Source organism: Maylandia zebra, linkage group LG12 (assembly GCF_041146795.1).
Source record: "Maylandia zebra isolate NMK-2024a linkage group LG12, Mzebra_GT3a, whole genome shotgun sequence".
NCBI classification, from domain to species: domain Eukaryota; kingdom Metazoa; phylum Chordata; class Actinopteri; order Cichliformes; family Cichlidae; genus Maylandia; species Maylandia zebra.
Genome location: NC_135178.1, coordinates 36,677,993 through 36,701,785, shown reverse-complemented (window position 1 = coordinate 36,701,785; position 23,793 = coordinate 36,677,993). Strand labels below are relative to the sequence as shown.

The 23,793-nt window shown below is 40.4% G+C and overlaps 2 protein-coding genes across 2 annotated transcripts; both read right to left on the bottom strand.

The window, feature by feature from the left end:
- Window positions 1-2,385: 2,385 nt before the first annotated feature.
- LOC101467297 (C-C motif chemokine 19) lies at window positions 2,386-5,473 on the bottom strand. The gene is made up of 4 exons (XM_004555662.6): window positions 5,303-5,473; window positions 4,258-4,381; window positions 4,037-4,151; window positions 2,386-2,811 (listed from the first exon to the last, which is right to left on the bottom strand). Exons 1-4 carry the CDS (start codon window positions 5,364-5,366, stop codon window positions 2,782-2,784), a joined length of 333 nt encoding a protein of 110 aa, XP_004555719.2. The 5' UTR covers window positions 5,367-5,473; the 3' UTR covers window positions 2,386-2,781.
- A 7,237-nt stretch (window positions 5,474-12,710) lies between these two features.
- LOC101467602 (C-C motif chemokine 21) lies at window positions 12,711-13,965 on the bottom strand. The gene is made up of 4 exons (XM_004555663.3): window positions 13,809-13,965; window positions 13,556-13,670; window positions 13,303-13,410; window positions 12,711-13,206 (listed from the first exon to the last, which is right to left on the bottom strand). Exons 1-3 carry the CDS (start codon window positions 13,867-13,869, stop codon window positions 13,308-13,310), a joined length of 279 nt encoding a protein of 92 aa, XP_004555720.1. The 5' UTR covers window positions 13,870-13,965; the 3' UTR covers window positions 12,711-13,206; window positions 13,303-13,307.
- Window positions 13,966-23,793: the final 9,828 nt, after the last annotated feature.

The window sequence follows — 23,793 nt, the reverse complement described above, 5'->3', positions numbered from 1 at the left end:
GATAACAAAGGCCTTCTCACACACCAGATTAAACTTTATCCAGATAAGTAAATTATTAAACGTCTCACTGACACTTCCTTGAAATTTCACTCCAAATTTACCAGCGTGTAAATTCTCGTTTTCTAAAGTTACCTCACAGACCGTCTATTACATAAAACCCAAATAATGCCTCATGGTCTCACTTTGTGGGGGTTTTATGTTACTGTGAAAGGAAAGTTGTGCAAGCTCACAACAAAAGCTGACTCAGCTGAATAAGCAGCTGCAAAATGGACGTTTGCAGCTTTGTTTTCTTTGCTTTTACACAAATAAAATTGAGTTGCTGGAGTTTCGGACGTCTGCGTAACTGTGAAAACAGTGAGGCCAAAGTAGTTCCTGTAAATCCTGACATCTTAGGAAAGTGGCCTTAAAAAACAAACAAAAAAAACCCAACTCATGTAGCCACTGAAACTGTGAGTAAATCAAAGATTATATGAAAGTTCTCTGATCATTGTGGTGATGCAGTGGTTGAAAATGTGAAGGTCTCTTGGAATTAGCCAGTTATTGGGTTCAATGAAGGTTTCAGGCCTGTGTGACACCATCAGTGTTTTGGAAAGACAAACCTGCACATACACAGTTATGCAGGATCCAAATACCCAGAGAGACCAACGAGTAACTTTCATATCTGAAATAGGCCACTTTAGCCTGGGACCTGTGGTGGCAGGCTGTGGTTGTGGCCCAGCTGCAGGAGAGGGGTCAAACAGAGGGCTCCGCAGTAACGCACTGGTACTGTGAAGTGCAAAGTGCACCATACCTAGAACTGGAATCAAAAGGCAAGGGGTGAGTAAAGACTGGTCATCAAACTATGGTGTGTGTGTGTGTGTGTGTGTGTGTGTGTGTGTGTGTGTGTGTGTGTGTGTGTGTGTGTGTACACATGTTTAGACATCGTTGTGAGGACAGAAAGTTGGCATGTTACTATACTTGTGGGGATCAACATCCTGGTCCCAGCGAGTTTGAAGCCATTTTTGAGGCTCAAAATGTGGTTTTGGTGTACAGTTAGGTTATGGTTGGGGTTAGGCTGAGGGTTAGGGTTAGGCATTCGTTTTCGATGGTTAGGGTTCAAGTATGGAAATCATTATGTCAATTAGATGTCCTCACTAAGATATAAAAACGAGTGTGTGTGTGTTTTCGTGTGTTCTGACCTGCAGTCATTTTGATTTATTCGTGGATATTCATACAGTTTTCATGCAAAACAGTTTAAGCTCTCAGAACTCTGTCTTCTACATGCTGGGTTTACTGGAAACTCTAAACTGACCATAGGTGTGAATGTGAGAGTGCATCGTTGTCCAGGATGTGCCACACCTACCACCTTATGAGAACAGGGATGGGTTCCAACCTTCCCACAGCTAAATGATGGCTGGTTAAACCAACCAAGCGCTTTTAAGCACTTTTATCATATTTTCAAAGCAGTTATGATTCATTATATGAGTCATCTAAAGAAACTGTGAAGATGTTCAAAGCACTAATTACAGTCCTGTAAAAAAATATCAAAACTAACTTTGATATTCAGCTAACCAGAGTAAATACAAAATGCATATTTTAAAAACATTATTTAATTTATCAAAGGAAAATCTATCCAAACTTAGCTGACCCCGTGTGGGAAAAATAATTGCCCCAGATCAGGAATTAACTGTGACCCAGTTTAATTTCACCAGCCACACCCCGGCCTGATTACTGCCAGACCTGCTGAACCAAGAAATCGCTGGAGTAGAGCCTGAGAAACTGAAGCAGGCTTAAAGATCTCAAAAAGCATCACATCACAATCTAAAGGAAGAGCTGAGAAATAAAGTCACATTTATGAGTCCGGAAAGGTTACAAAGCCATTTCTAAGGTGCTGAGAGCCACCATCCACAGGAGTGCATCAACAACTCATCCAGAAGGCAGAGTGAGGACTGCAGATCAAAGTTAAGGTCAGTGTTCATGATTCAACAATGAGATCATATTCAGATGGTTTGGTGTGACTGTCAGTAGGCTGGCCATGCTAGAAAACTCTCCAGTGTGGAAATTTCTCAATAATATCGGCCAAAAGTTCTCCACAGAGATGTGAAAGAGTCATTCTCAGTCATCCAAACACTTTAGTGCAAAAATAGCATTTCTTTGATGATCTGAAACATGTTAATATGACAAATATGCAAAGAAATAAAGAAGGGGCAAATATTTTCCACACAGATGTCTATGAACACATCTATGAACATGGGTTCAGCCCCTATTGTAAAGCTAAATAAGCCAGGGTCTGAATATATACCTACATTAAGATGAATTATAGCATTGTAGTGAAGGTCATTTACTCATTTTCAGTCTTAACAGAGAGTAGAGCATCATCGACAAAGAACACAGGCACGATTTGGATTTTTTGGGGGGGAAGCTTTATTTTGATAATATCAACACTCACATAAATCCATATGACCAACAAACTGCTTGTTCCTGAGTTTTAAGTTGCTTAGCGAACCAGACACTAAACAAACAATCACATTTTCAGTTTTTTCATGTACCGATATCACAGACCCTTTACATCTAAAACAAAACACACAGAATACAAAACATAACGTCCTTCAAAATATTTTGTCTTTCATAAAATTGATAGTTACATAAAAAAGGCAAGATATTGTTTTAGTAGGCAGAAAAATAGCAGATCATTTTCATATTAAGCTTAAATTCTTAATTTATTCATGTTGTGGTCGATCCCATCTTTCTCCTCGCTGACTTGGAACCACTGCTCTGGCTGAAGGGTCAACGTTTGATTCACTAGGGTTTCACTCCAGTGCAGCGTTTGCCCTGTAGGAATACAAATGTTCAGAAACCCCAAGGTCATTATTTTCACCACGGCTTTAACTTCCTGTTTTGTCAAGCATGGTGCCTAATGGCACAGTAACAGGGGACTCTTGTGTAATCCAGTCGAGTGCAAGAACAGCGATTAAGTGATTGCAGCTTGTGTCTCGACTTGTGCTTTCTAAGATAAAAACGTACGGGTCACTAGCGAGGAATAAAAGAGAGTGTTCTAAAAATAACCAACTATCTATCACAAAAGCAACACAGAGGGTAACAATGTGCACCTAGCAAACAGCTGAAGGTGAGAGGTGAGCACCACCACATGACCAGTATCAGGATTAGCGGTTTAACAGTTCATTGGCCTCAAAACACTTGAAATTAAATGAGGCTTGAAACATGTGGCTGCTTTGGTTAAAGTCTGTGAGGAGTTTAACTGATGATGCCACGACAGCATAAAGTCCAAATATATATGATCTAACATTTCTAAATCTCACTATTTAATACGTTGCAGCTTTTTCTGGTGTTTTTATTTGAAGACATGTTATTATTTATTATTTATTTATTGTATTGCTTAGTAAATGTTATATTGTAAAATAAGAATAAGTGCATGTGAAATGTGCACTGGTGTCAATTTTAAATAATAAACATCTGTTTAAGGGTTATTTTTTATCCATAACACTCATCTTGGCCTGACTTCTAACCTCAGTGTCTAAACCTTCAGGCCTAAAGTGACCTCTGTTCAGTGATGTAAAAACAATTGAAATCCAGATGTTTCAGGCACCAGCCCCCCAAAAATATCCAGAAGCTCGTCACAGACAAAACATTAACCCAAGAAAGCAAAAGGAGACGAATTGGAGATGAAGCAGGAGATTAAACTAACATCTTACTGATGTAGAAAGTCCATGTTAGGAGGTGGTGGGTGTAAGTTCTGGTGTTTTAATATTAAAAAGACTTTGATTTGATTTAAAATTTGGACCTTTGGACTTTTAAATTCACTGCTTGGTTTTAACTTTGCCTGAAGATAAGTTTCACACAGTGGGACTGATGTGATGATTTTCTGGGAGTACCTGTTCAGCGCACATAAGCAGTCTTCTTAAAACTGCAGCTTACATTCCTAAAAAGCGGCACTATTCCTTCAAATCAAGTGTATTTCGCTTAAGTAGGGTCACCATCTCGTTTAAAAACATCTAAAGAGTTTATCTTGCTGAGAAGCAGAGTAGAGTGAACGTACCGTGTAGTTTTGTTTCTTGCAGAATTTCCTCAGCTGATCCACGTGGCGTTTCAGACCTTCCACCCACTTTTCATTAACGGGGGCGCACATTGTCCGGCCACCTCTGGACAGAAATCTGCCAGAACACAAATCACTCAGGTCAAAATGAGCTTGTGATAGCAGCATGTCTCTATATCCTGATCCCTTACATACATAATCCACTGCACCTCATCAGAACTTACATTGTGGCATCAATAGCGCAGCCTTGTCCCTGGACCTGATGGTGGTAGTTTGCGACGACACCTTTCCCGATAGGTTTTTTTGCCACACTCAAGCAGCAGTCAACGGGCACCTGTGCCAGCGTCACTGAAACACAAAGAAGGCCGTGTCAGCAAAAGGTGACGCTCCAAAACGAAACCACGAACACATGCTCTGTCTCTGAGGTCATGTTTGTGAAGGATAAGGTGACGTAGGTTCAGTCCAGCTGAGCTGTGAGGTTTTACAGGAAAACAGCTGTTATAGTTTTTTAAGCATCAGGTTACATATCAGGTTCGTATATTTGCCTCTTTTCATTCATAGTTTTTAAGATTTTTCTTTTTAGTTGCATCATTTTTCATCATTACTACTTTTATATATTTAAAGAACATATTTCCAGGAAAGGTTTGTTCAGCACTACATGCGTGCAACTTATTAGTAGTTATTAGGATGCAGTCCCCAGAGTGACGAACACGCCCAGGGGCATGGCACGCTTTTGTCACTGGACAGGGATTTTCCACAGTTGAACTTTAGCTTTCACCTACAACAAAGAATGCACCAAGGCGAGGGGAATGCCACTGACACACCTTTGCCATTGCACTGATAAACAATGCTTATCAGCATATTTATAGTTAATTTTCACATTTACTTAATATTCTGCTCATCATTTTACTATATTTTTACTGGATGTCACCCTCATCTCTACATCCTGCACGAGACTTTGCTGTCCTCTTTTGTTCAGCTCTTTAATGATTCATAAATTGTAAATCTAGCAGAAACAATTGGAGATGCATTTGTCAGGAATCTCTGCAAACGTAAGACTCAAATTCTACAGAACCACAGATGTATATTTAGGATTACTGCTTTCTCTATTTGTCATTTCAAGTGATTATTTTTTAAAGATACATTGCATCCCTTTAAGCCTACAGACATGTTTTTGCAGTGATTCATTTCATATTTCTGCCTGAGATGAAAATGCATGAATAGAAAATAAAAAGATTTGGCACCGGAGGATGCCTGGGAGAAACTCACCTGTGCAGTAACAAGCGATGAAAAGGATGGAGAGGAAGAGTCTGCCATCACCCCTTGGAGCCATGTCTGGTCTTGCAGGAAGAGTTGCCTTTTGGTTTCTCTGGAGACAGATGTGCTGATGCAGAGCCTGTTCTTCCCTTCAACAACTACTGTGGCAAAGGAAGTGAGGGGACTGCTGCTGCAGCACTCCTTATATAGGAACCGTGCACTATGCAACCGGCCTGTTCAAACTTTCACTTTTCATCATCCCACTTTGTTCTTCCTGTTTCTACTTCTCCTAAACCCTTCCCTCTTAATCAAAGAAAAATCCCCTCTTTTATTTAGCTTTAACAGCTGTTTCTTGGCACTGTCTGTTGACGATAACAAGATGAAATTAATCAGACATAACATTAAGCACACATTTGATCAAACCCCAGGAGTTTGTAGCATCCGTCCATTTTCTTCCACTTATCCAACTCAGGTCTGCGCAGGTGGAGAAGTCGAAGTCTAAGACAAACAGCCAGTCACACCCACTAGTTTACCGAACCAGTGCATGTGTTTGGACTGTGGGGGGCAGCTGGAGTGACAGGAGAGAAACCCTGCAGACACAAACATGTGACTCTTGCACTGACTTTAAAAATTGATAAAAATAAATAAATAAATAGCTGTAGTCTGCTTTTGGGAGCCCCACTGGACCACATTGGACTGTATTCTCAGTCACAGTGTCCACTGACATTTCCCATATTGTTTAACAGCTTCTATGGAGATATTAAAGTAACAAGAGCAAATATAGTACAGTTAAATGCTTCGGTCATATAGATTAGAAACAACTAAAGGATTTGACTTGTATCGCTGTGTGCTGAATCCAGTGGACTTGGGCTCACGTACAACTAGATAAGGCATAGCTTAAAGCAAACCTATGAAGCACAGGGTGTGGACACAAGTGAAATAAAAGCTCAACTTTAAAAATAAGGCAGGACATTTAATTTACTTCTATTAAGTTCTAAAAATGGTTAGTAATTCATGGATATGGCAGCTCAGACACTGCAAGGACCAAGAACTGAATAGTGGCACAGTGGTTAGCACTGCTGCCTCACAGCAAGAAGGTCCTGAGTTCAATTCTACCATGAAGCAGGTGTCTGTGGGGTGTTTCCTAGCAATCGCAGGGCAGAGGTTGTACTTGCAGATCTGGTTGAATGAGATGTAGTCGTGCTTGTTGCACTTTAAAAAAATAAATAATAATTCTGCCTGAAGGAGTACCAGGGCCACATTTATATTTGAAAAATAGAACCGTTGTTGTTCATTTTGAGAATAAAGTCAAAATGTGTTTAAAGTTTAAAGTCGATTAAAGTTGTTTCAAATAAAATAAACTGACACGGCTGCAATATGCTCTATAAAATGCCTCGTGTAGACGAGCGTAGAGAGCCTGTTTCACTAACGATCTATTTCAACTTATCGATTTAACTGATGTCACATCATCTACAAACAGCACTACATGTGCAGAGGACCAAAGTGGCAGCTCCTGTGCTGTAAAACAAAGCTAACACCGACGTCAAAAAGCTGCAGTAATCATGGGACGCTGGCTCCTAAAGGAAGTCAACCTCCACAGACCCTCGCTGTAAAATGCCCAACTTCACGCATTTAAAAACATGTTTACAGACTGGAACCAAATCCTTTGCACATTTTCTTATGTAACCTTCAATTTAAATTTTCACATTTGTTTCCCAAAGTGCACTGCCTGTACATGAAAACTACTGGGACATCAATCCTCTGGTTAGGGAGACTTGTGCATCCTCTTGGCCTCCCAGAGGTCACCAGCCTGTCGCACTTACGCTATAGCACCTCACATTAATGTGGCACAAACTGATGTCCTGATGATGTTTCCAAAATCCCAACTGTCTCTGAGAAATTGTGGGTTTTTGTGCAACAATAATTTTTTGAATTATGTATGGAAGTGTTCCTTCCCAGTAAAGGGAGCAGACCAATGTTGAGCAGAAGAGAAATGAAAAGAGGGCTGTTGGGACGTCTCTTTTTCAAATGTTGTCTGACTTTTAATTCAGTTCTATCTGTTTTAGTGCCAGTTCACAGCAACGGTTTCCTCAGTGTGGTTTAATCTAACCAGACAGTTTAATTATTCGTGGCTTCCAGGATTCAGAGAATTTATTCCACTTTGACATCATAGCGTCCCACAGTGACTGCAGATTTGTCTGCTGCACGTTCATGATGATAATCTCCAATTCCATCTCAAAGGTGCTCCAGTGGATTGACTGGTGACTGTGGAATAGAGTAAACTTAGTGTCAGGTTGGCACTGAGCACATTTCTGTATTCTTACAGCAAGAAGGGCTTTGGTTTAAATCCCATCTGGGGCATCTCTGTGTGGAGTTTGCATGCTCTCCCCATTTCTGTGAAGCTAATCTGGCTTCCTCCCAAAGTCCAAAAACACGAGTTTAGATTAACTGGAAGCCTCAAACTGAGCTGATATGTGTGAAACTGATGCATGGATGGTTTTTGTTATTTTAAATAAACATGCATGTCCTTCAGCATAGCTTAGCTGGAATACAGAAAACAAGCAACTTTGAGATAAGAAACAGTGCTCTGAGCAGAGAGCGCTTTAGCCTCCTGTAACACAGCTTTCTTCAAACCTGAGGTGAAGTACCCTCAGGGTCTATTTGACTTTTCAGCTGTAGACTTGTCTGACCAGAAACAATCAAATCAGGACCTGCGATAAGAATAAAGATTCCCATTATTACAACACTTTGTTGTAAACTTCCTCGTTGATCTGTTCCTGCGTAAATGATACCTCCATGGAAGAGCTGTACTTCCAGTGAAACAGATACCGCTGCAGCTGAATGTGGTGTCTGTAAAGAGCAGCTTTCTCTTCCCCCCTTATAGTATTGAGGAACTTAGAACAATTGTGACAGACTGATGACCTCTTACTTTTGAACAACTTGTTGAAGGAAATAAGAAGTTGCTTGCACCGCCGTCTTAATGCATTAACAGGAGTAAACACTGATTCTCACGTGTCATTCCAGTGAGTTTCAGTTTCTTGTAACCTGCTGGGTGGAAGTTTGCCTTATTGGGCGAGTGCAGTGTTTGGACTTTCCCTGCTGAAGCACTTACAGGAACGTTTTTAAACAGTTGATACGCCTGAATTATAGCCTCTGGCAGGATTCCATTAAGTAGTCCATGTGAAAGGACTGTGTTGGAAAAAGTCTCTCATTATAAATCTGCGTCCTGCATGAACAAGAAAGGACATGTTTTAGCTTTTGCAATGTGTCTTTGAAGACATGCTTACGAGAATAGTTTATGCACGGTTATTGATGCAGGTAGGCATGAAGATTAGAGTTAAACAAGGCCAGAGGTCATCCATACTCATTTCAGAAAACTTTCACCTTTTACCTTTGCCCACTTTTTCACAGTGATTAATACCACGCTGATGTCATTTTTTGCAGTGTGAATTAAAAACATCCAAGCCATGGGCTGAAAATAAAGTGCTGCAGATGTCACTGAAATCGCACTCTTTTGCACTTTCATATGGAGCGTTCTCAAGACGTCCAGAATAAATGGGGCCCAAATACTTTCTTTTATTTTAGAGATGTGAAGGTTACAGCTGGCATTTCAAGAAAAACTGCTACGGCTGCTGTAATGAAATCGAGAATCAGTTTTAGTAACAAGGAAGAACTTTTTTTTAGCACATAAACAGTGTCATGATGCACGAAACCATGGTGCAGAAAGCTGCATCTGGTCAGACAGAAGAACACAAACCTGCAAGAGGGGATTTGCACAAAATGAAATGTAATGGACGGATGCGAGGTCATCGATGGCTGAACGCTCGTGCAATACAGAGGATGTATGTTCTATCACAAGATGGTTGATCAGTTGCTTTCAATAACTCGCTTTCACAAGGGGTTTAGCAGCCGTGGCAACGACAACTGTAATCTCCATGATTTAAATTTTGCCTTCAATCTCCAAATGATCAACAGTTTTTTTCTTAATGTGGCCCTAATACTCCTTCATAGGGCTGCATCAGGAAGCGCATCAGTTATGCACATCCATCCACTTCGGTGCTCCTTGCAAATAAGGAGAAGCTGAAAGAAGCTTTTTAGCAGCATCCTCCAGAGAGCAGTCAGCCCTCACAAACAGCTGACTGTTGCACTCACATGTCAGACGTCTGGTTACTGTTTGGTAACAGAGTCCATGACAGGAACATGTCCTGTTGATCGATCCTGTAACTAACCAGGCTTGCAAATGCTAGCTGATAACTGAGCTAATAACTCCACCCTCTCATCCCAATATGGTCAAATCTGGTTTCAAATACCAAGATGGTGATGGCCATCCTTAAAATGTTGGTGCACAAAATATTGAGATGGTTTTCAGTTCAATTCAGTTCAGTTTTGTTTATGTAGTGCCAAATCACAATAACACTCACCTCACTTTATATTGTAAGGTAAAGGCCCCACAGTAATACAAATTCATTTTGTTGCAACATGTTTTTATATGCGGTCTGTGATTACCAGTCTGTGTCCAAGTTGTAGTTAAACCTGGGAATTTTCTAACTCCTGATAAACCAGATATGGCTTTCATAGATATGGAAGTGATAACAAAACATGAACACTGAGGTAGATTGTGTCTGAAAATGGAAATCTGATGGAAGAAACCAAGTTGAAATGCAAACAAACCTGAAAGATAAACAATCCTAAAGCATGCTGAAGTACTGAGTCAGTTTACAAATCACACTTACGGTAAAGTTTGGAGAAAGTCTCAGATTGGACTGTTTGGGTTTTTTAGTTACCGATAAGACAAGAGTGAAAGTCAACAGAAATCTGAAGCGTTTAGTTTTGCTATGAAAGGACATCTGTAGCAGATCTGACCAGAGTAAGTGCTTCCCCCCCCCCAGGAGCGTGTTTCCTTTTTGGGTGGTCTGTAGTTATACAGATCATGTATCTTGTGGGAAACTCAAAAGAAATGCCGTGAACTGCTGATCTTTGGCTCCCTGGACAGTTTTAAAGTGAGCACAGAGATTCTGTTACGAGCAGGTCAAATGGTCAAAATGAGCTGGAAGCACTTCCTGTTTTCAGACCCTCTGAATCCCAGCCTGGATTCTCATAAATGTTCAGCATGCTTACCGCCAGTCATTCGTCACTTACACTTACAGCAGTCGAGTCTTTAGGCCAACTCCAGTTTCCATTTGAAGGTTTCATAAATTGTCAGGCACAGCTTCCTGGAAGTGGCGTTGTCAAACATTTTCATTTAAATAAACAGCTGTTATTTGATCATTTATTGCCACATGAATAAACACAACGATAATAAACCCCAAAGGCCTGAAAAACTACACAGAAACAGCAAAACCAATATAATGGTAACTGTAACCAAAAAGAAAAGGAGATGCATGTAAAAAAGAGAAAAATAACCTTTTCCAGTTATTATTTGCCTCACACAACGACGTCGATTCTTCTTGGTAAACATTTTAAGGTGTGTGGTAAGTCGATTTAAATATCTTGAATGAGATACTTCGCTAAAGGGGTAAAATTCTAGACGTCTGACACACTTGGAACTTTTGCCCAGAGCTGTACATTGAAGCATGAGGAAATCACAAATGCAAGCAACAATTAACCACATTTTACTGTTATGTATGTGAACCAACTTACTACAGTATGTATGCAGAGCAGACTGGTTTCAAGCGGCGAGCATCGTGAGAGTCGGAGGCACACTTTGTAAAAGACGTGTACGCACAAGCAAAGCAGCAACAAGAAGGGTAAACACCTGTAACCACCACTAACCTCTCACACATCATCAACATCACATTTAAAAAAAGGATGACAAGTGTAGCTCGAGCTGACATTTAGATGTTTATCTAAACGCTAGAACAGCTTTGAAATTCACACGAGTTGTTCGCACTAAAGTAAAAACCAGCATTTCATGCGGCTACCGCTTTTGCGCCAGCTGTGGTCTCAAGGCCGGAGCTGAACAAAAACACCCTGATAACAGACTGTGGATAGACGGTTTCTTCCTATCCTACGCAAGGCCACCTGGGTCGGCTGGAAGACTGTTTGCTTAGCCTGGCAGGGCGAAGGACACTGTCTCAGCTGAACTCTGGACACGCACACAAACACACTGATACACACTCACACTCCCCTTTCCAAACGCCTTCGATGCTTTTCTCCTCCCGGGTCAGATGGCAGGTCGACTGGACCGGCGCAGACATGCTGCAGGACCGGATGCGCTGTCTCTCACCCTTTTACCCGTCCCTGTTGCTTGTCTTGTGTTTCTGTGGTGTATTGACAGTCATGTGCTTTTTGTGAGGTTTTTCTGTTATCAAACTGTTCTCCCATTAGGAGCTCACTCTGAGTGGAGTTTTTTTCTCTTCCTCTCACCTCACCTCATGTTATGTATTTTCGTTGTCTTTTCCTATCAGCCCACCTCTCTGACATGTCTTCCCAATGTGTTGTTTGTGTAAAGTTTGGTCAGAAGGTTCCTTTGTAAGTGCGCATGCGCCATCAGCGTGCTGCCTGCTGTAAGTATTCTGATTAGATTCAGTTCATCCCGACGTCCAGATTAACAGAATCTACTTTTTGGGAAAGAGGTTAGGTCATGTGCAAATACTCCAAAAGTCCAAAACACTCAATTGTAGATGGTTATTCTACTCCTAGCTGTTAGCCACAGCTGTGGCTGTAAGCACAGAACACTCAGCAGCTTGCTGTTCTGACCTTCTGTTTGCAAGGACAAGCAAATCAGAAGACAGCTTAAAGGACGTGTTTCTGCTGCAAGACCCAGTATATGAGGAGTTTGTTTTGTTTGCTTTGATCATAATCATGTAAACTCACTCTAGTATAGAAATATGATCTCGGAAATGAGGAGAACTGGTCCACTTTAACAGTTCTTCAGTGTGTGTGTGTTCATAGTTCTTCTGGCACGACACCAGTTCCACATATCAGCAGGTAACATCTGTGTGGCTGCTGGATAACACATCGCGCTCACAGAGGTGCAGAGTGAGATACCGCTAAATACACCCTGATAAGGAACTCATGTTCACTCCACCATCACACGTCTTTTATCTGAGCACATATGGCTCAGTTTGTTTTCATTCACTCTCAGTTATCGTTTTATTCTGTTTTATTGTTTGGGCTTTTTAGTTCTTTGAATTTTACTTTGGCGTTGCTGTAGCTCAGGAGGAAGAGCAGGTCATGTGCTAATTAGAAGGAATTGGAATTGCATGGCAAATTTCCTTTGGCAAGATACAGAATCCCACGTTGCTCTCTGGTGTGTGAATGAAGTGTGTGTGTGTGTGTGTGTGTGTGTGTGTGTGTGTGTGTGTGTGTGTGTGTGTGTGTGTAATTAGAAAACGTGACAACTTTTGTTTTTCTTTTCTTAAATGATTTGTTAGAGAAACAGACGATTTAGTCATAAATAAAAAGACAGCAACTAGAATTTACAAAATAATATCCGAGTTTATTTTGGGATAACTCTCTACAATACGTTTGATATATACAAGCCGTGTCATCAGATTTTGTACAAGCTCTTGCAAAAACAGAAATGCGAGTCATTCACAGACACTGACAGAAACAGGATTGTAACACTGCTGTCAGTTCCAGGGCAAGTTCAGGCAAATCTTTCTATTTCTATGGATCATTCATAACAAAAAGGAAGAAAGAAAAAAGAGACGTCCACAGCTGCTCGTCTCAGAGTTCGAGTTTCACCACAGTTTCACCGCAGTCACCACAAAAAAACAGAAGAAACACATGTAGCTATATATTGAGCCAATGGCCGAGGCATGGCAGCTTATACAGGACAACATTATAAATAAGATGAAATGATGATTTCTCCGTAATCGCTCTAACAGGTTTTAATCTTCTACAGTGCAACATTGCCATCACAGACTATGAGATCTGGTTGTCTCCATCCATCCTTCCCAGAGTTTGTTCATCTAAGAAAAAGCAGAAGATTCATTGATTAGCCGGTGCACAGGGAATAACTTTTAAAAATCACATGTGATGGAGTGAGGAAATCGCTTCGTTCTCACCTCATTTACTGTTGCTTTTTCTTGTTCACGATATTGATGAGATTTCTCACCCATGGTTTCTGGCTGGGGTGGATGACACACAGAGTTCTGCCACTGTTGGTAATGAACCTGAAAAAGCAGATGAGATCATGACGTGAGATGAGGCAAATACAGGTAAACCAGGCACTGTGGGTCTTTAGGAAAGCAACCCTGCACAAATACACTCACTACTTAATACATATGCATGAATGTTGTGCACGTGTTTGACACTTACACAGTAGCGCTTATTTGACAGCCTTTCCCAGCTTCCTGAATGATGTAGTCCACGATGTTTTTGGAGGGCAGACGTTTGTCGATAGCTTGCAGACAGCAGTCCATTGCGATCTCACCTGCAGGGAGAAATTACAAGAGAAGACTTGTAAGGACACACACCAATGTTAGTTTAACAGGCAGAAGAGTTTTATACATGTGATAGTCTAAATCTGAGAGATGTCATGCAGTCTGCACCTGTTTTCTCTCTGTCTTACCTGATGCAAAGCTAAAGCAGAGGACGCCCAGCAAGAGCAGAGCTGCAACTCGGGAAGCCATGTCTCTGATTCTTCGTAGGTTTGCTGCGGCTTGGCTGCTTGAGCGAGTCTCTTCAGGAGAGCAGAGGAGGCGATGGTGTGAGGAGGAGAACTACAGGTGCATTTATACAGGTGAGCAGGCGAAACTGAAAGTGTTCTCTCAGCTCATTGACTGGAAATGGGTGAAAGTTGGCACAACAACAAGGAAATGTTGGCACGTGGCAGGACAATTACAGCTTAACTCCTCCTGACTTTTGGTTTTCTTGCCAAAGAAACTTAACGAGTATTTTTTTTTTTTCCCACATGCTTTCCTGACACCAAGCAGGAGTCTTTTTTTCATGTATGTTTTGTGCAAATGTTACAAAAAAGGAAAGATTTTGCAATCAAATAAATTGGAGTCTTCTGATTTTTGGGAAAATAAAAGTCTGAGGATTAGCTTGTATCAGTCAGTGCAGGTGACCCACTAGTGCAAGACAAAGAGCAGTGACTCTGAGATTCTCTGCAACTAATGTAAAACTGGATGGAAACATTGCAACATCCATCCATCTTCATCCCCTAAACAAAGTCAGGTCACCTGAGCCTATTTTCCCTTTCACAGGGTGAGAAGCACACTAGTGTCTGCTCAAGTGGAAATCCTGGAGAAAGCTCAGGCATGTGTAATTTAAGCTTCTATTAAGCAATATTAAAAAGGGGGGAACTAGCTGATATCTGCATCCACAGCTGTGCTGCTGCATCATGACTGCAAATTGTTTTTAGGCTATTTTGGTGCACTACACTACAAAGTAACAACAACATATCAAAGCAGGTTAACACGACACATTTCTGCAAAACCAAACAATTCTTGCAAAACTTATATAGCTCAGGTATTTGCATCATTGAGTGGATGAGCACATGGAGCACCAACTACACAACATGGTTTGTCATACATGGAGGGAACACTCAGACACAAAGTTATCAGATTTGGTTCATAACACAAAAGCAGTCAAATAGGAAGCTAAGAAGTGTTTTGTGCGTCATTTGCTTTCAAACATGCTCGAAACAAAAAAAGGTCTCACTTGTGATGCCACGTTTGACTCTGAAGTGAGCTGTGTTTGAACACATTCAGTTTTCACACTGGCTGCATGTCAGCACTGGCAGAGCTTCGAGAATTCTGTGCTCATTTTACCTCATTAAAGCTTTAGGTTTATTTTACAGCTTTTAACAATATTGATTTCAATTAGAAATTAAGTATTATTGTAGTTTTATGAACCACTGGAGACTCATGGAGACTACACTTGCACCGACGGGCAGCTGACCCATATGGAAAAGTAAAAACTTATAAAAGACTTGCATAAGATGTGGCCTACTTCATATCGTGAATCATATAAGGCTTATATGATTTACTCATGAAAGTGGCCACTTTCATATATTGATTTAGTAAGTATGTGTTTTCACTCTTGTATGCTTTTCATACAAGTTTCACACAAGACAGATACAAACTTTATTAGATTTATATATATCTTTTCCATATGGGGAGAAAGATCGTTTAAACTAACTTTGCACTGTGGGAAGAAACCTGGAGAAAACCCAAGAGGCACAGATGGAACAAAAGGCCCATGGACATTCAGGCCTTCTTCATTTGAAGAAACATTTTCAAGGCTGTCTTGGCCAAGATAAACAGCAGTTCAACCAGCCGTGATTCCACAAACAGCAACACATGTGCAAATGCACAAAAAAAGTTTATTTGTGCAGAAGATCAAGAGTGAGATTCAGAAACAGGGAGAATATAATATTTAAAGCTACGAATATTGTTGGCCAAACAGGGGCAAGAATGTTCAAGCAGAGTCTCCTATAATGTCCTTAAATGTATTTATTGAAATCTATTCTTTGCAGATGGATCTGCAAATTTAAATACCTTTTTAAAATTATTCAGTGTTGCCTTTAGGGCCTTTTTAGCTTTAGGTGCATTAGATTTGAACAGAATTGTCGTCCACTACCTGCATAGTGATAGTATCATTTTGTGGTTTGGGAAACTGCTCTCCCAAACCATGCTCTTGGCATGTCTACAAAAAGATATCAGTCTACAATTCCAACACAAACAATTGCATGAAGTGGAAAGTTGTAAATATCTCATCTTAATCTTGTCTTTACAGTAATAACCCCAAACTTTAGCCGTTGGGATCCGTCTATTCACTGTGCGGTTCGGGGATTTTTCATGGAATGCGTACGGGCAATCGCTTTATTGTGTTCTCTTCTGAGTGTTTATGCTTGTGTGTGCATGCATCCAACACTAGATCTCGATCTGGGAGAGCAGGATTTGCTGCACAAGAGCAGCCAAACCTTTCCCGCCAGAAAAGAGGGTTTCGCCAGGAGTGATGCAACTTTTACAAAGCCTGTGGAGAGACGCAAAGCTTAACTTGTTTCACAGGAAGTAGTGTAGACCGGTTTCCCCATTAATCTTACTGTTTATTTTTTTTCCTTGTCTCCACTAGTTGCATTCGATGAATCAAGATTATCCTACCTTAAGATTAAGGAAAGTTATTATCTTGGTTTTGTGGCCTGCAGCTTACAGCTTTTGTTTAGTCTGATCTCTCTAAAAAGCTTCCTCCTCAGACGTATCGGGCTTGCTTCATATGGTAAATGGCCTGTATTTGTATAGCGCTTTGCACGTACAAATGAACGTTTAGAATAAGAAGATCACATTGTGTAAAAAAAGAATAAAGTCAATACCTAAACACCATTTGAACCATGTATGAAAACAAAGAGTTTGCAGAATAAGAGCCAGCATGTTGCATAAAACACTGTAAACTCTGCATAAATGCTCCCATTGGATTTCACCTGCCAAGCAACCACATCTTGAGAGTTTTTGTGCGTTGCAAAATTTAAAATAAGATACTCATGGTCCCGTCTGTATTCCCCCCAACTGTCTCACAGTTCCTTATACACAAACATGAAAATGGTTTAAATCCTTTTTCCAAAAAACATTTTGTGTGTTCATGTTGGTAAATGTTTCACTTCCTTAAATCTGCGTGTTGACCTTCTGAAGTTTTACACATACATGCAGAGTTAATGGTCATGTGTTTATGTTGTTGTGAAAGAAGCTGTGAGTTCTAAAAGCACCACATTTCATTACAAAGAAATGAGTCAGGAGGAAGTTTCTCCAGTTCAGCACCCAGGCTCTTCTACTATGAAGCCATGCTCGAGTAACAGATGCGGTTTAGCATCTTGCCAAAAATCAGAAAGACGACTTCTGTGCACGGGAGCATGTTTGTCTAAAACTTTCTAGCATTAATGGTGCCTTTTCCAGTTTGTCTCAGTCCATTTTAAAAGACGTTGGCTCAGAGAAGATGGCAGCATTTCTGGATCATGTTCAAATTTACTTGCAATTTACTTGCATTTGAGAATAACATGGACAAATGTGTTAATAGACAGAGGTTTTTGGAAGAGTTCCTGTCCCAAGCAGGGATTTCCGTGATAGAATTGTGCCAGTTTTTAATACAGTGCTGCCTGAGGGGCCAAAGATCACAAGCATCCAACATCGATTTTCAACCTTGTCCCTTATTTCTCAAGACTCTCAAAATCTTTTGATGGTATTATGTACTGTAGATGACGAGATAGAGAACAAATCAAATGTTTAGAGAGTTTCGATTTGTTCTGTTGTGGAAAAAATCTGGGTTTGTGAGATTTTGTTTTTATTTACATCTCACACAATGTCTCAATTTTTTGGAACTGGGGTTGTTTTTAATTGGAACAAGAGAAGCAACAGAAAATTTCCCTTGACCACTCGTGGTTTCTGTTATATTGTTGCTGAGGGAAGTACTTCTTGCAGCACATGAAGTAATTCAATCAATCAAGCAATATTTACACAAATGCCCTGGCTGGAGCCAGAGCATGCAACCTTTCTCTGTAGCTTAGCAAATATTAATATTAATATTAATACCAGCAATAACGCCTGCACTACCCACACAGCAAAATCCACACATGACTGTTTAAAACTGCAAAACGGAGTCTTTGCCAAAAGTGAGCGTTAAGAGTACCAAAAGATATTTCTCTTCCCATTCATCGTTCCGACATTCCAAACTGATGTTTAGTTAGTCATAGACAGCCGCAGGCCCTGCAGGCTCCCATGCAGCCACATATCAGGTGTGAAACATCAGCTGTGTCGTCGTACCATGTGGGAACGTAGACAGAGCGGAGATTGATGGAGTGTATCGATGTGTATCTGGATGTCTCAGAGCGAAACTAACTTAAGGTTTGGATCCGAGCCTGCTCGCAACTCAAAAACTTTAACATTTCACTCCACACCTGTTTGGTGTTTTGGGCTCTGGCCCTAATTAAACACTTCCTAAGGATCTGTCTTACCAAGTGTAGACTTATACAAAGTACACAGGCTGAGAGTGACAGCTTTAAGTGTCAAAATCATAGATTTGTTTGCTTTTGCAGTATTAAGGGAGGACAAACATGACCGTTCTTCCTCATAGGCATACATTGTTTTTTAGCCTTTATTTCGAGAGTGGACAGGGCAGTAGGGTGACTCAACCACTGGGTGGCCTTGAGTTTCACATCTTGCTAGTATTTCTATGTTACTCTGACTCACGCAGCTCTTACATTGAAAAATAAAACATTAGTCTGTAAACTGAGATACTGAAGCTGAGATGATCACAACATCAATAAACAAGAGTGACCTGTTTCTGCTGACAGCCATAAATGCCCATAACATAGCACAACATTGCCTCCTCCATGTTTAACAGATGATGTGATACGATTCGGACGATGTTTCTCTTCATCTGAATAATCTTTGTTTTGTCTGCACGTAGGGTTAGGGCCTTCCTGTTGTAGAGTGTAACCAGTGGTTTGCACTTTGTTATAATCTTTCTGTACATTTATGAAAGTGTCTTTGACACAGACTTTGACAATATTATACTTTTTTTTCTTAAGCAAGGAAAAAGCTCTGCTATGACATACTTTAGCTGTCTTCTGTGGTTTTTCAGGTCTTTCGATGTTGCTGTGCATTCATTCTTTTTAAAGATGTAGCACAGTGTTGATTTAGCCACCTTTAAAGTCTCTTTTATAGACTTATTTAACATTTTCAGGCTAATGATGTCCTCCCTTACTTTGGACCTCTGGACTTTTTATTGAGTGTTCCTGAGAACAGCTATGAACTACAGTTTCAACATTTTTTCTTTGTTTTTTGTTATTTGAATAACAGGGGACCTCTCGTCCGATTACTTTTGAGCATATGAGGATAGTGCGTATGAAGTGGCTTTAATTCATTATCAGGTCATGTAAATATTTTTGTGAAAGCATAACGCTGAAAGTTGACACTTTAATCACACCGTGTCAGATTAATTTAATCATTTTCTGGTAACTTGAGAACTGATTGCTAACAAAGCTCATCTTAACGTTTTTTTTGCTGAATGGATCATACAAAGAGAAAAAAGAAGAAAGGCTGTATAGAATTGAAGGTAATTTTGTGTGATGATCTTGTGTAAAGTCATCCCCTTCCAGTAAGCTCAAATTGTTTGATTTGTTGTTGACACAGGTCTTAAATAAGTGGAGGATTAAAGGTACAAAACAAAATCAGTCCTGCATGTCAAAAATACAAAAGATGTGCACCAGCTTCTTTATTTTGGCTCGATCTGTGAAAGCATTTACTGCTCCTCCCCTCAGGACATTCACCTCCTCTCCTGGCACAATGAGGCCTTCGTGAATACAATTCTCACAGAGCAAAAAATTGGAGTTGAGGAGTTAAGCCAGTCCAAAAACCACGTGATTTACAGGAAAGCGGGAGTAGACTTGAATGCAAGTTAAGATCTATTTTGGAGTGAAGTTAAACATGGGCAAAAAAAATTGAGCAAACAGCAGAGGGCTGTTAAATAAATAAATATCAAAGCAAACATATGGCAGTAAATCTGATCAGACTCTTCTTGCATGGCTAAGAGAATGAGTGCAGCTGGGACAGTCCTTGAAAGTGCAGACAGCTAGTTTATGCTTTATGTGTTTTAACAGCTGCACTTTACCCCCCCACCCCCACTTTGACACATATGAAATTGCTTTCATTCAACTTTTAAAACCCAACAGGAAGCTATTCCTGAACCCCCGGGCTTTAAGGTCAGAGGACAAAAGTACAAGTACTGTGCTTGCATGGGTTCTCTTTGGGTACTTCAGCTTCCTCTCACAGTCCTAAAAATGCATAGGTTAGGTGAATTGGCAGGTTTATATTGGCCATAGATGTGAATGTGTTTGTCGCTCCGTGTTAGCCCTGTGCTTGACCAGCATGTGCACTAACCTTCATCCTATGAAGGCTAGTATAGGCTTCCTCCTGAGTTGAATAAATAGAAGAAAATTGATGAGCATCTAAATTGCATTAGCAAGGTGTTGGGCCACAATGTTCTACAGGTATCATTAGAGAACAACTTGAAGGTGACTCTGGGCCTCTACTAGAGAGTGAAGCATTAAAGCGGCTGGTGTTGTGCCAGCTGTTTGTAAGTTATCTTCAGTATCTAGCTAGTGCTAGTGCTAGCAAAGAGGAGCGAGCATAAAGAGAGTAACGTTTTTTACTCCTAACGTTTTTTACTCCTAACGTTTTTTACTAACTGGGAGGTAATTTCAAATACAGCTTTTTTTTATATCAGCTCAGCAAACATCAGCAAACATGCAAACTGTTTGTGTGCAGTTTGTCACAGTGTATTGCTAGCTAAAAGGCCTAGCTAGATTTCTCAGGGAGAGTGCACGATAACTTCACTCAAAGATGGAGAAACATGTAAGAAAGTCAGGACAATGAGGAAACGAGAGGTTGGATTTAAAGGTAAGGATGCTCGGTGGCATTTGACAAACTGCAAAAATGTAATGTCATCATTTTAATCACATTTTGGATCTGGAACCTCTATATGTATGTATATGTTTTTATAAATTATGTATTTTCATCCTGCAAAATAAACTAGAGTATACATACTTTGTGTTTTTCCCATATGGAAAAGAAATAGTAAAAACTTATAAGATTTATATAGATCTTTTCCATATGGGTTCAAGCGTTGCTTGAAAATACTAATGTGGTGAATTTTGTAGTAAAGCACTGTGGCGGTGTGCTCAGTGGCTATGGAGCTCATGGTTACAGTTAATTAACATCAAATGTAGCAGCTATTAACTTGCATTTAAGCTGACGATGCTTAGATTCATTCACTGAATGCCATTTTTATACCAACTTTATCCAGTCTGGTATAAACGTGGTACAGTGTAGGGGATGGGAATCAGCCAAGGTGCAAAACATTTGCTTACATGTTGTTGAGTTCAGCTGTGTAAATCCACAAAGGTCAGCTGATCACAGCCTGTTCAGGAGCTCATATTAGAAGTCCTTTGCTTGTGGTCTGTACTCGGCCAGTACAGCAGACCTTAGGGTTCCAACAACTGCTGAATCTCACTTTAACCCTTAACTTTACTCCCTGTTCTGATTAGTTGTGGAGACAAAGTCACCTCTACAATGTAGGCAAATGGTTACTTTCACTGCTGTGTCCTGCATGACAGATTTGAAGTGAGAATTATAATTTTGATTGGAATAACATTTGCATTTTCATGAACTAATATTATTATATTATTATGTTGACAGACTATTATTGTATTATTATTGATATAAAGGTTCAGATAACCTTTGCATTAGAATAGATGGTAAAATCGTCCTTCAAGTACAAGAACCTGTACATTTTCACTTTTGCTTGAGTGAAAAAGTTGCTTCAGTACCTCAACTTTTACTCAAGTATTTTTAAGACAGGTATCTGTACTTCTACTTATGTAAAGAAGTCTGTACTTTTGCCCCCTCTAGTTATACTTTGAGGTAACTCTTTCATTGAGAAATAGAGGCAAACCATCATTGCAGATTGCCCCCACAGCACAACAGAGTTGCTGGATACCTTTACTTTAAGGAGCAAGTGTTCAGGTGGTTTCTTTCATTTTGATTCTGGTATCGTTTGGCCAAGAGGCGTAGTTTCAAAACTTTTTTTGGCATCCCAAACGTGGCGGTTTTTCTATCAGCATCATATTGAACCCAGCGAACACCAGATGTCAAGATTTGAAGGAATAGTTGAAGGTTGGGAAAATACGCCAAGACAGATGACAAGATTGGTCAAATACGAGATTAGTATCGCTTTTCTTATCTAACCCTTGACAAAAATGTAAACAAAAGTATTTCCAGCATTTAGTACTCCGTGGGTGAGTTTTTAGCAGTTCACGTAGCTGAACAATGACAGTTGATTGACAGTGTTTTATGAATCAGATAAAAACCTGAAAGCAGGATGGTTTGAAGTATCTGCAGCAATCAAGACTCTTCACTGGATGTTTCATGTAGAGTTACAATATTGTAGTTAGAGACAATGTTGAAAATGTCTTCATATTTTGCTAAAACGAACAATAGAGTTTGTACAGCGAGCTTGAAAGTCAGTATTTGATATGACCACCCAGACGCTTTTCTTTCCAAGCTCTTTAGACAACCATGACCTGGATGACTGAGAACCTTTATTCTTCTACACAGCCTGAACTCTCTTGAGTAAGTTTTTCTTTTCTCTTTTTTAAAAGTAATATTCAGGAATAGTTCTCCATTCTTCTTGAAGGTCAGTCAAATGTTAGCTGCCTCTTGTTCCATTCCCTGTGGCGATGATCCCACACTGCTCCATTAGTGATACTTTTACTGTATTCGCAGTGTTTTCGGGATCATTGCCATGCTGAATTTTTTTTTTTTTTACTTATTCAACTTATTTTAACTTATTTCTGTCATGTCAAGTGTACAGCACTTTGTGTTCACCTGGGAGTTGTTCTGAAAGTGCTATATAAATAAATTGCTTGTTTGCTTGCCAAACCATAACAGAGCCTTCACTGTGTTCTTCTGATCTCCTCTATACATATTGATGACAGTTTAAACCAAAAATGTCACATTATGGATTCATTCAATTCAATTCAGTTTTATTTACGCAGCGCCAAATCACAACAACAGTCGCCTCAAGGTGCTTTATATTGTAAGGTCGACCCTACAATGATACATACAGAAAAAACCCAACAATCAATGACCCCCTATGAGCAAGCACTTTGGCGACAGTGGGAAGGAAAAACTCCCTTTTAACAGGAAGAAACCTCCAGCAGAACCAGGTTCTGGGAGGGGCGGGGCCATCTGCTGTGACCGGTGAGAGAAGGAAGACAGGATAAAGACATGCTGTGGAAGAGAGACAGAGATTAATAACAAGTGTGATTCAGTGCAGAGAGGTCTGTTAACACATAGTGAGTGAGAAAGGTGACTGAAGAAGAAACACTCAATGCATCATGGGAATCCTCCAGCAGCCTAGACCTATTGCAGCATAACTACGGGAGGATTCAGGGTCACCTGGTCCAGCTCTAACTATATGCTTTTGCAAAAAGGAAAGTTTGAAGCCTAATCTTAAAAGTAGAGATAGTGTCTGTCTATGTTTGCTCCTAGTAACACATCAGCAAGCCTTCAGTGCCTATGTGGGGGAACTGTGGGGCAGATCACACAGCTCTGGCCTCTGGCACTCACTGGGGCAGCCCGTAGTATGGACTACCCACATTAAGCAGAGGGACCCATGTTGGGCCAATGTTGACCTGCAGCATACCCACACACCTACACGGGGCCCACAGTGCAGGGTCCAGATCTCCATATTTCACACTGGTAGCATTGCATACAGTGGGCTGCCCACACATGCCCCATTGTTCATCAGTCTACCATTTACAGTATGGGGACCCATTTGCATCCTTTGGTGCTTTACCACCACCGACTCAACTGTGTGTGTGGACCAGAATGTGCTTGAAAAAAAGCAAATTTTGGGCACTCACACCCTTATTCATCCACATATTGAAGTTATCAGATTTCTTTTTCACCAGATGCCATTCCTGATGTAACCCCCACTGGATTTGCTTGATACCCAAACATTTAAAAAAAACTGCACTATGGAGCCGCTCGCCCTCA